The following is a 12411-nucleotide window of genomic DNA, read 5'->3' on the forward strand; positions in this document are numbered from 1 at the left end:
TGGATCCAGGTACGCTCACCTTTTTGAATCATCCTTTGCACAGGTGTAGAGTTAACTGAGCTTTGTTCTTTCTCATTCAAGTTTCACCCTCCTCACTCGATACGCTAGCTGCTTGTCGGTCATGGAGGGACACAAAAGCATGATAACTCCAGTGTCCCAGGCTTGATCAGGTCCTGAGGGGAGAGATGGGTTGCAAAAATATATGAGTGCCATGGCATTCTAAACTGAATAAAGGAAATGGCTAATCGTAGCCAAGTCTTATGTATTTCTGTGGTCACTAGTGGGAAGCCGTGGCCATTGAAAAGGTTGCCACCATTACACATCACAACTCCCATCGTCTGTCACATGTACATTCTACAAGATGTGGACCATACTCCCGAAGTAGGGGCCATATCTACTTCCTGATCGCGCTCGACTGAAAACAAAACCAAAACTAAGGTAGTGTGCGTCCAGATTTACCAGGTGCGAGCTTACCCCCTGCTCAGCTCAACACAAAAGGGGGGAGGGGGCAATACATGACCACCAGGATGTGGATCGGCCTCACCCATTTCAAGCATCCTGAGCAGGGGGTAAGCTAGCACTAGGTAAATCGGGACGCCAACTACATTAGTTTTGTCTTTTGGTTTCTGGTATAGTGCTGACCTAAATGTATGTTGCATACAGAACCACACGGTTATCGTGTCTGTGAAGCACAGACTTGTGCGCTGCTCCAGTGAGAGTGAAACTGAATGTCTCTAATTTTGCTCAGGGGACGTCCACTTGTGTTGAATGCAGTGTGTCCCTTGCAGAAGACACCATTAATAGGGCACATGATTTCCATGCACTCCACATTTAAGCTCAACCACATAAACTATGCACGTGATGAAGTGAGAGCCTACAGATATTGAATCCACAGACCCACCCATCTCTGGTGAACCTATTTCTCACATGTAATACCCATTTCCCCATCCTAAATGGTGTACATCTGCCTTTGTAGCATGGTTGCGGACGGGTCAAAACTGCCAATATAGTTGGGGCAATTATATGATGTTATATTATTGTTTTCGTGGTGCTCTGTATCCCCCCCTGAAACTGATAGTTCTTTGAATCTGATCCTCTGCAGAATGATCTGGGCGGACAGAGAAGCTTGGTGAACAAATGGACAACGTTTCTCAAGGCTCGGCTGGTGTGCTCTGTGCCCGGAAGTGATGGGGGCGGAGAAACCTTCTTTGACGATCTACGTAAGTGGGTAAATAGGGCACCAATGGCAGGTACATCAGATAAAATGCATAGATGACTCGTTGCTGTGCAGGGTCTGTGTATGTGCAGGGTCTCCTCATTGAAAGGATTTACAACAGAAGCAGATTTCATGGTGTTTTTAATGCATCTTTGATTATTTTCTTTATTTCACTATCTTGTGATGTTTGTATCTGCAATGCTTTTACGAGGTGCTGCTCCAACCTTTATGTAGCACTCGGATGCCCACTGGAGACGGGTTCAGGCTTTAGAATACTCACAAAATGGATAACTGAATCAATCCATAAATACCTAAGATTGAGCAATCAATTGGCACACAGTACTACCAGAAGGCTGTGCGTAGTTTGAGAGCCCTTGGACCACTAAAGAAGAAACAGCACAATAAGGTGGCCTGGCTCTCTCCATCTGGAAGGACTTCAGTCCTGTAATGTTGGCTGCATGCGCATGTCACGAGCCAATCCATGTTGTCCGATTGCAAAAATGTTCTGTTCTTTCCTCAGTGCAAACACATGTTGCTCAGTATTCAGTGCAGAGTTGTATTATGCAGTGCTCAGTACACAGCAGTGCTGTTCATGTCTCCGTTGAAAGCTGTCATCATCAGTGCATGCACAAACCTGCATTATTCTATGTCCCGTGTGAGGCTGATCTCCAGTGTTCAGTATAACGCTGTGTCACGCAGGGGTCAGTACACATTTGGTTTGCTCAATGCTTAGTTTAATGCTGTGTTATTCAATGCTCAGTATAAACCTGTGTTACTCAATACTCCGCAAAAGCTCCAGATTGTCTTGTGTAAAGCCCAGTTCATATTATTACTCTCCACTCTTTAACCTCTTCAGTGCCCATGACGAGCTGGACTCGTCATGGGCCGCGGTTGCGCTGTGCCCATGACGAGTCCAGCTCGTCATGAACCCCGCCCGCTAATGTAACGGCCGGCACAGGGCGGGGAAAGGGCGTGGAACTGAAGGGGTTAATATAAATCTGGTTTATTCAAGGGTCAATATAAAGTTGTGTTGTTCAGTACTCAGTACAAAGGTGGTTTGCTCAGTGCCTAACATAAAGTATAGAAGTGTGATCTATCACTGGGTGACTTCTTTCTCTCCAGGTGACGTTTTTCTCCTGCAGACAAAAGACCGACGCAACCCTCTGGTCTACGCAGTTTTCTCAACATCCAGGTGAGATGTCATTGAATGAAAATCACATTTCTTTGGTCTACGGTATCTCTGAGAATGCGCTTTCTAAACGAGAAGCGCTCAACTAGGACGGACCAGTACTTCATTTGAGCTGGTGGTTTCCGGTGCTCAGTACCGGCACTTAATCATCAACACCGGTGCTTTTCATGAGCACCAGTTAAGGACACAGTCATTTATGGTAGGCAGGGGGAGATTAAGGGATTTTCCCAGAATCACAGCATGTTGAGCCGAGACTCGAATCTGGTTCCCCAGCTCTGAAGTCGGCAGCTTTAGCCACTACGCCACATCTTCTCCCCATTTTCATGGCTAGTAGTTAGTTCTGTTTTAGGTGGCGCGGCAGGAGAAATGGGCTGGATTAAGCTGTCTCCTGACGAGAGCCCCGACACGTATTTTTTTTACAAATTAACCACTTGGACAGACTTTGAAAAAGCATTTGATTTAATTGTCGATAAGGACACACAATACCCATAGGTGTTTATTCACACACTACACTTTGAGCACATTCTCACACGTACTACAAAACACACGGAGACCTCCACCTTTGTGCCCCCTATCTTTTCGATGCTGAGATCTCCGCCCGAGTGCAGAGCTTTCCATACACATATAGCCCATGTTTTAATAGAAAATGCGAGCAGGCCGGGGGATGAGCTGGAGAATAGGGAATACTTACTACAAAATGGGAGGGGTTTACAATATGAGAAGCAACCACACACAAAATAGTAGTCCATTGCAATTCACAGACTGCTCGACTGAAGTTACTAGGACCCAAAACAGTCATTAGTGTACTCCTGCTCATACCTGGAGTAAGTCAAGAACCACACATGGCCACGCGCAGGTACTGCACAGAAAATAAAATTAAGCCCCATAGGGAATAATGCTAAAATAAGTTAACTTGTTTGGATTTATATATATATTGAGCCCCGGCTCTTCGGATCTTGTTGATGTGGAGATATACTAAAATATATATAGATAGATAGCTAGCTAGCTAGCTAGCTAGCTAGATAGATAGATAGATAGATAGATAGATAGATAGATAGATAGATAGATTCCATCCACCAGTCAGAGACCAATCAAACTCCATGCACTGGGATCAGGGCTTCGCTTGCAGGAGCCTCGTGTCCTTTATTATACCACACAAATTTCCTTTCCCAGCTGGTCCGGTAATAGCAAGCTACGCTAGAGTGCTCTGCTTCGATAATTTTTATTGCAGGTAAGAATTCATGATGCGTTTCAAGTCCTATGGGTCTTGTTCACATAATGTCTTGTTTCCAATAAAGTGTTTACATAGTTTCCTAACACCTCCGGTGACCAGTTGTTTCCAGGTAGATAATCACCTCAGCAATACATAACGATGTGAATGGTGCAACGCGCAACTCAATTGTTATAAAACATTTACCCCTTTCCCCGTCTTAACATTGCAATCAATTATCATCCTTCACATAATAGGTTTCAACAAAAACTTCATTATTGTGTGTGTATATATATGTTTGCCACAGTCAGGGTAGTTTACATTAATATCTATACAGCTCCATAAATCCAGCTGTACTCACATAGTAGCTCGAAACCACATTGAATTAGAGGAAGTCTAACTGTGTAAGTAAAGAATATATACACAATATTTAAGTTTTTGTTATTTTGAGATATTGACTGTGTTGATATTTTGATTTAAGCAACATGGAGGACCTGACATTCTGAGTCCTGTTCCTGTATCCATGACAGATATTAGGCATGGTTTATGGAATTGTTATTAAATGTGGCAGATGATATTTTGTTACTTAAACTTTTGCTCTTGTTTGTGTCAAAACCTATTACGTAAAGCATGATAATAAATTGCAGTATTAAGACTGGAAAAGGGGGTACATTTTTTATAAAATTCAGTTTCACATTGCACTATTCACATCTTTTATGCATTGTTTAGGTGATTCTCTTCACGGAAGCAATTGGTCTTCTGAAGTGCTGGGATCCATGAAAGCACTTTAGAGGAAGCAGGATGTTATGTATACAAGACTCATAAGGGTCGAAACGCATCATGTCTTATTGCCTGCAATAAAAATTATCGAAGCACCGTGCTCTGACATGGCTTGCTGTTTGTGGACTGGTGGAGAAAGGAATTTTATGTGATAAAAAAAAGATATATACATATATATATATATTTAACCAAGTGAGGAGAAACCAAAAGCAAAGTCTCCACGAGCCCACTGATCTGTATGCAGAAATGTTTATTTGCACAGCAGTATAGGACGACGCGTTTCGACCACTTCCGTGGTCTTGGTCACATATATATATATATAAATTTGCCACAACAAAAATCCTCTTGCCTTCCCCCACTTGGCTGAAGTGATGGAGTCTGTTGCAAAAATCCAAACATAAGATGTCAGCAAACACTAATACATGCATTATTGGAATAAGTAATTCTTCCATTTATAGTGCATTTAAGCCTTCTTTATTGCCAAGATAAATTACAGCATTCTGTGTTCTGCTACACTACCAACGCTTTGTGCAGCATATTTAGCCTACTATCAGGCACATGCATCAACGTAGACTTTTGCAATTCCTTAATTGCGATTATTAAGGAATCGCAATTAAGGAATTGCAAAAGCCTATGCATGTAGGAATCGCTATAAAAATAGCAATTCCTACACATTCCTTAATTGCGACTCGCAAATTGCGAGTCGCAATTAAGGAATGCCGTCCCATTCATTCCTATGGGCCTCCAGGCACATAGGAATGAATTGGAGATTGCATGAGCAATTTGCGAGTACCAGTTGGTACTCGCAAATTTCTCATGCAATTTCAAGGGTGCCAGGGTGTCAAAATGACACCCTACTGCACCCCTGAAATTGATCTGTGCACGTATGTTGCACACACACATGCTCTAAGGGCATGTGTGTGCGCAACATGAAACTTTGAAAAATGCACAAAAGTGCATTTTTCAAAGTTTTTGCAAATTACCATGAAGTTCAACATCATGGTAATTTGCTTCCCCTATTAGCGAAATCGCTAATATTTTTTACTTTAATGCATTGCATTTAAGTCTCAATTTGGGATTCCTTAAATGCAATCGCAATTTAAGTAATCGCAATTTAGAGATTCCTTAAATTGCGATTTTTGCATTTGGGATGATGCATCCCAAATGCAAAAATACCGGTCGCAAAGGGGCAGATTCTGAGAATCTGCCCGTTTGCGACCGGTTTTTCCATTGATGCATGTGCCTGTATATTACCAAGATGTATTAGAGCATCCTTCGGCCTACTATTGCACCCTATATTATACTACTATACCACCAAGACTTCTTATCCCAGTCTACAGTGTGCTTTATTACAAAGGCATCAGCAGCGCACATGCACTGTAGCTCTAGGCTGGCCTGGTAGCACTTTTTGGAGCCCTCTCAATAAGTCTCGCCAGACCAGCGCATGCGCTGGGTCAGGCGCGACCTAAAAACACTACAGCATTAAAACATCTGTTGTTAACAATCCTACAGTGCCATCTATTGGCCTCACATGGTAAATCAAAACTGTCTCTGTCCAAGATTGTTAATTAAAAATAGTTTTCAAAGTGATCTTTCAATTAATTGCATTTTTCTTAGTGTTTATAGGTCAGAGTTGTAGTTAAGGCCATACGTTGTTTAATAAAGTAGTTGTTGAGTAGGTCTTGGTTCAGTTCCAGGTCGTTGTTTATGAGTCGTTGTTAAGGACACTGCCTAGGTCCCCAGTGCGCACATGTTTTTTCCCACTCCGCCCACATGACTGGCTTAACCCTGGCAACACGTCTCCTCCTGCCATCTCCCTGTCTCTCACTGGGCACATTCATGTGCTCCCCTTCCTCACATCATGTACTCTTTTCCAGCGTACCTCCCTGCGCGCAATCGAGCGCGCCTGCCAGTCCCAGCATCTTTGTGGTCCTTTACTAGACTATGGGCCCTGTTACTTCTGCAGATGGCCTGTCAAGGCCTGTCAGTTCCATCATGTGCCCTTCCCAGCCATCACCTGCTAACAGCGAGTGCACCAAAACTGGGTACATGGACCGAAGCAGACGCCAAGTAAAACATGCCAAACAAACGCACATTGAAAAGGCTTTGTCTAAGTTTTGAAACCTAGAGCTTGGTAGGCAACAGGCATTAGCCCATTTCAGAACTTTGCTCTGTTATATTGACACTACCCACAGCATGAAGGGTAACATGAAGAAACCCTGTCAGTAGCATTTAGAAAATCCCCTTGGGGTTCAGACCTTCTGTGTGATGTCCTGGTCTCCTCCTGTGTAGCAGCCCTAATTTCCTTGCAATTACTGAAATGCATGTTGGTATTCTTCTAATCTCTTCCAGCTCTGTTTTCAAAGGCTCTGCTGTCTGCCTTTACACTATGAATGACATCAGAAGAGCCTTCCTGGGGCCATTTGCACACAAGGAGGGACCCAACTACCAGTGGGTGTCCTACCAGGGACGAGTGCCATATCCACGGCCAGGGATGGTAAGAGCTTGCCTCACTGTGAGTCAGTGTGGTCTGTTTAAAAACACATTGTGTGAGATGGATAAACTGCAATGAAATTTCATATTTGAAATACACATCACTGAGATGGAAACACTCCCCTGATATATATTTCATCTAAAGTTCCTTGACAGCCTTCCTCTACATTTCCTCTTAAGGCGACTTAATGAGAGTCAAGTAAAAAAACTTTATAAATAGGTCATGCATCCAGGCAATTGCCAGCAGACGATGCTACATAGCTCTCCCAAGCAGCATATAGCAGAGGCATATACCCCAAGATACAGAGATCTTAAAGACACAAAGATCACTGCACCTCACTCCCCCATTAAAAACCGGTGACACTCACTTCCACAACCTGGTGCTTATTAATTCCCTCGTACTACACACACAAGCCCTGAATATCTTTCAGCTTCTACACAATGGTGATATTATATGTGTTGTTTGGCGTAGAACAGGTGAGGGATGATAGCATCCTCTTAATTTCTGTGCCTGTCCCAATTATTCAAGCATTAGTAACTGAAAAAGGACTTGAGGTTATTTACAGAAACAGCCCTACTTTTAAAATGTGCTCTTGAACAGACTTGCTCTTTTGAGGGTGTATCAGTGACTTGTTTTCCCTCACTAAATCAAACCCTAACTTTGGCATGATAAACAGACATCCTAGATACAATCAAAGTTATGAATATACAAACATTTTCTGATCCCTCTTTGTCTCTAGGCCTCTTAACTTGCAGCTGTCTGATATTTAACACATTGGTTTAGCTTTATGGCTTTGTAGGTTCCTAAACATGGATGAATTAATTGTCTGTTTTAAATGTAATTCAACTAATGTCCAGTTTTACACACACATGTAGAAAAGTGATCTAATTAATATTTGCTTCTCCGACAGTGTTTCCAACCACTTACACTTTACAGCTTCTCTGGTCAGAGGATTTCCTAGTTTCCTTACTCATTCATTTGTTCTTTCCCACTTACAAACATTTAAAAACATAATTCAGGGGTTAAGAGGCTATGAAGAAATGTTCATAAAAATGCTTTGACGACCAGATTAGAGGTATTTTAACCTGAGATTAGTGTACCTGGCTAAATTTAGTTCTGGAAAAGTAGTAAGTGATTCATTCAAGAATTAATAATAGTAATGTTAACACACATAACCACGAACTTTGTTGGCAGAGTGAATGTCCTCAAACTATCCCCACCACCTGTCTTATTGTGAAAAGGAAATAAAATTAGCTTTTTCCCTGGTGGAAAATACTTTGTCTCATGTTAGGTCAGGTATCAAACTCTTCCAAAGACTTTTTCCAATTTTTCCAAGACACACCTGAACCAGGTACAGTGGCGGTTTGATAACCTCATGAATTCTCTGTTACTCATTGGGCTCTTTTTTCTCTGATAAAACTTTGGAAATTGATAAAAAAAAATATCTATTTTTTTGTCCTATTGGCACAGCACCTGTTTTACCTAATCCAATTTATTGAGTGAAACTCTCAGAATTAAACTATCCAGGTGACTGATTTGTAATTGCTTTCATTGGATGATACCATAGCTTTCATCTGGAGTACCCAAACATCAGGGGCAACTAAGAATAGGTACCCAATGTATCATGAAATATATGAAAGACAACATTTAATGTGTCAGCTCAGGGAACATTACAACCACTATTTTAAAACATGCAATTTTCAGCTCAGGGAACATTACAACCAATATTTTAAAACATGCAATTTCCCAATTTTGCAAAACCTTCTGAGTGTTGCTGAGACTCAAGTAACTTCAAATCAATTTCTCAACTGTTTTATCCTGTTAAAATTCTTGAGAAGGTCCTAAGTAGAAAATTGCAATATATATTTTGTTGAGACCAATTAGCTTTACGACCCATCGCGGGCAAATTATATGCCTTGGATGAAAAGAGACTCCTCTGTAACATCTCTAATGGATAGTCAAATGGTCCTACTCAGTCTCTGACACGGTTGATTACAAGATCTTTGTCAATCAACTTGTGGACTTATTGGGGCAAAGAGCTCAGTGCTCTGCTGGGTAACCTGAAGTATAAAGAACTGCTCACAGGCTGCTGTTTTGCCTCCATTTGTCTATGGTTTGCATGGCCTTACATGTGGCACTCCTAGGACTCCTTTCTTAGTCCAGTTTTATTTAATATCTGTGTATGTCCACTGGCCAAAGTGTCCTCAAATTATGGCCTTCAGTGTTACTGATGCAAATGATGCATACGGTTTGCAAAGAACTGGTCAATTCCGCTGCTAGGCCAGCCACTCTTTGGAAAAGTCAGCTATCCTTGCATGGTTGGATGCAGGCCAGCTACTTCAGCTTGACAGCTGCATGACTGAGGTTTGAACCTTCTGTGAAGGACAGGATCACCTGTGATACTCAGACCTTTGGCAGAAGGCTATTGGCCTATTTTAGCTCAGGCTAGAACTGGTTTTAATTTTGAGATTTCAAGTTTAATCCAATTGAGCCATGTGCACCCAAATGTTTAGGCCATCTCCGCATTTGATCTCTCCAATTGAGGTTGCAGAGAGTGCTCCCTGTTCTTTCTTCAAAGTTCTGAAGCATGGCTACTGCTTCACTGATCTGTGGAGTTTGGCAGCCAGAGACCTAATGTAGATTATATAGTAAAAAAGAAATGTTCGAGGCATATGAGCTGCAGAATTTGCATAGATCGCCATCTGGAAAAAGAAATTTAACTGTTGTATATTTTTGGCTCTGTTTTCCTGACCTGATTCGTTTTTAAATATATTAGCTTTGGTCTCTTGGTCAGTTGCTAGGCTAAAATTCTAGATATAACATAGCAAAACCTAAATCAACAACTACAGATCACGAAGGCTCACACCAAAACAACTGCATTTCAGATTTTGCAGAGTAACACTCTAGACAGCACAACTATCTCATAGACAAATATAAATTACATGCTTAGAACCAGGGAGAGCAGAGCTAGGCTTTTGAGTTAAAAATCTTGCAAAGTCAAATTCCAAACAGCAGAGCTATCCTTTATGTTCACTGTTTTTTTTTCCAGATCAGACAGCAGAGCTTCCACTCAGGTTTACACATTTGGCAAGATCGGACTCAGGATTTGCAATTGGACTCCATCGAATAGCAAAATGTGATGGATGCAAATGCTTGAATCAATATTACCATTTTATTTCCTGCAAGAACAATTCAATTTTTTCAGCGTCTATGCTATTATAGACATTGACCAACCATGTGCAAATGTATTCTTGCCCCGCCCAAGATGCTAGTTCAATTTCACTTTGAAGAGGAAAATACAACAACCTCATTGGAGAGGTGCAACTTAAGGTCCAGATGAACAGCCGTGGTCAGGATCCAAGTCTAGGCATAAACATGCCACTTGCAGTGAGTCAAAGAGATAGCAGAAAATGCCACAGCCACTCTAACAGGCATGGGAATATCCTGATATTCCTAGCACACAGTGCCATAGGCGCTAAGGCATCATCTTACCAGGAGACCTATTCCTCGTGTTTATAGATCTTACAGGATCAGTCTCTAGACAGTGAAGTTATTCCTCGTGGTAAAAATTCTTGCAAGCGTTGACCCCCAGACATCAGATCAATAATTTGGGCTTACCAGTCCTGCTGGGGTAGACGAAAGAAGTAAAGTTATGCCTCAGATAGACACATTTGCTAGTAGAGACCCCATTCATGAGTGCTGTTCCCGAGCCTTATAGATTGTGGAAGTCCAGACAGGATAGCTACCCTTCAGATTCACAGTTCTCACAGGACCAAAAGGCAAATATTCAATGGATTCCTCAGCTTTAAAGATGTAGCAGATTCAGATCGTAGGCAGCAGAACACTCTACCTTAAGTAGGTGCCATCTTAACACATCTCTTAAGAAGGCAAGAGGACACCCTTCTCACCATTTCTTGATTATGTACCTTTTCTCTCTGATCAAATTCAGTTTATTTTGTCTTTATGCCAATACACATGACATTTGTCGCAGTAATTGATTGCTGATGGCTTGATCATGATTTCTTGTTATAGCTGCATTGAGGCAGCTGATCAATGTAATGTGTTCATTATTGGGCATGTCAATGACACATCTCGCTTTCTTTCCCGCAGTGCCCCAGCAAAACCTTTGGCAGCTTTGAGTCTACTAAAAGCTTTCCAGATGAGGTCATCCAGTTTGCACGTAACCACCCACTCATGTACAACCCTGTGGTGTCCTCTAACCACCGCCCCATCTTCCTAAAGACCAACGTCAACTACACCTTCACGCAGATTGTAGTAGATAGAGTGACCGCCGCTGATGGGCAGTACGACGTCCTCTTCATAGGCACTGGTAAGAAGAGTGTAGGCCACAGACACCCTGAAGGATGTTCATTAATTTGCTGTTATCATTTTTCACATCTCTGTTCTCGCCATTCACCTCTTCACTTGTTCTGTCTTTACCTACATTACTTGTTTCAACATTTCCAGCATCACTGTGTCCAGGCCCTATATAATTAAACTCATCATTCCCACATTGTCATTAACATGAGCTCACATTACTGGGAACACAATTCCTCTACCACTTGGCCCATCATTGCAAAAAATGTTGCCGCAACATTTCCTGCATCTGTGATCACTTAACTCACCTAACTGTATCACCATTCTTCATCTTGTTGGTTGCATATACCCCTCATCACTGGCTCCACTGTCCCACATGTCATTGGTCCAGCATCCCCCATAAATCTGTCTCAGTGTTTCCCACATTGCCATCGTCATGCCCTAAATCATATCTCTTTCTTCCCCATAATTATGATTTTGCCATGTCCACAATGCTTGTTCCATCATTCCCTACATCTCTTTTTTCATTATTCTCCACTCACACCAAGTAGACAGTTTGGCTTACTCGTGGAACGCTAGCACCAAGACGCCTTGGAATTTGTGCGCTTTACAAGACTTTTACTTACTTACCTGCCTCATAATTCCCTTAATCACTGGTCACATTTCCCGCAATACTGGTTTCACTATTCCTCCTCTAGCTTTTTTTTCCCCCACCAATGCAGGTCTAATCACTCCTCACTTCGCTCTGCCACTATTATTCTGCTAGGTCACTATTATTACACATATCACATTGCTATCATTCCTCACATTACCGGTCCTGTTATGACTTCATACATTGCCATAGTGTATCTCTCCTTACCAATATGACTAACATCATATTCTTCACAGATCTCTCACTCACGCTACCCCAGTGGCATATACACTTCAGTAGGGTTCACTCCCTCCGCACATCTGTAATATCAAGCTCTTCAATGGCGTCTTACTCCATCTCCACATCACTGATGTCGTAATCTTCAGTGGCATCTGATTGCATCCCGACAACACAGATGTCAATGGTGTCTCACTCCATTACCACATCACTCATATCATTCCCTGCATTGGCAGCCTCACACATTAAGCCTTACTCATTATGAAGTTCCTAGCCTCCTAAACTCAGTGGATCCTCATTGGTCAGCACAGTGCATGTCTCCTACACCTCAGTAAAA

The 12411-nt window shown here is 42.0% G+C and overlaps 1 protein-coding gene across 4 annotated transcripts in view; it reads left to right on the plus strand.

Moving 5' to 3' along the window:
• Nucleotides 1–12411, plus strand: part of SEMA3B (semaphorin 3B) — a 427981-nt gene that overhangs the window by 390445 nt on the left and 25125 nt on the right. For all 4 annotated transcript variants that reach the window (XM_085625087.1, XM_085625088.1, XM_085625086.1 and 1 more), the window contains 4 exons: nt 1103–1220; nt 2339–2408; nt 6748–6892; nt 11000–11219. In XM_085625087.1, the coding sequence (XP_085481213.1) occupies nt 1103–1220; nt 2339–2408; nt 6748–6892; nt 11000–11219 (553 nt within the window). The remainder of the gene's footprint in view (nt 1–1102; nt 1221–2338; nt 2409–6747; nt 6893–10999; nt 11220–12411) is intronic.

The sequence above is a fragment of the Triturus cristatus genome, chromosome 9 (assembly GCF_964204655.1).
Source record: "Triturus cristatus chromosome 9, aTriCri1.1, whole genome shotgun sequence".
Lineage (NCBI taxonomy): Eukaryota > Metazoa > Chordata > Amphibia > Caudata > Salamandridae > Triturus > Triturus cristatus.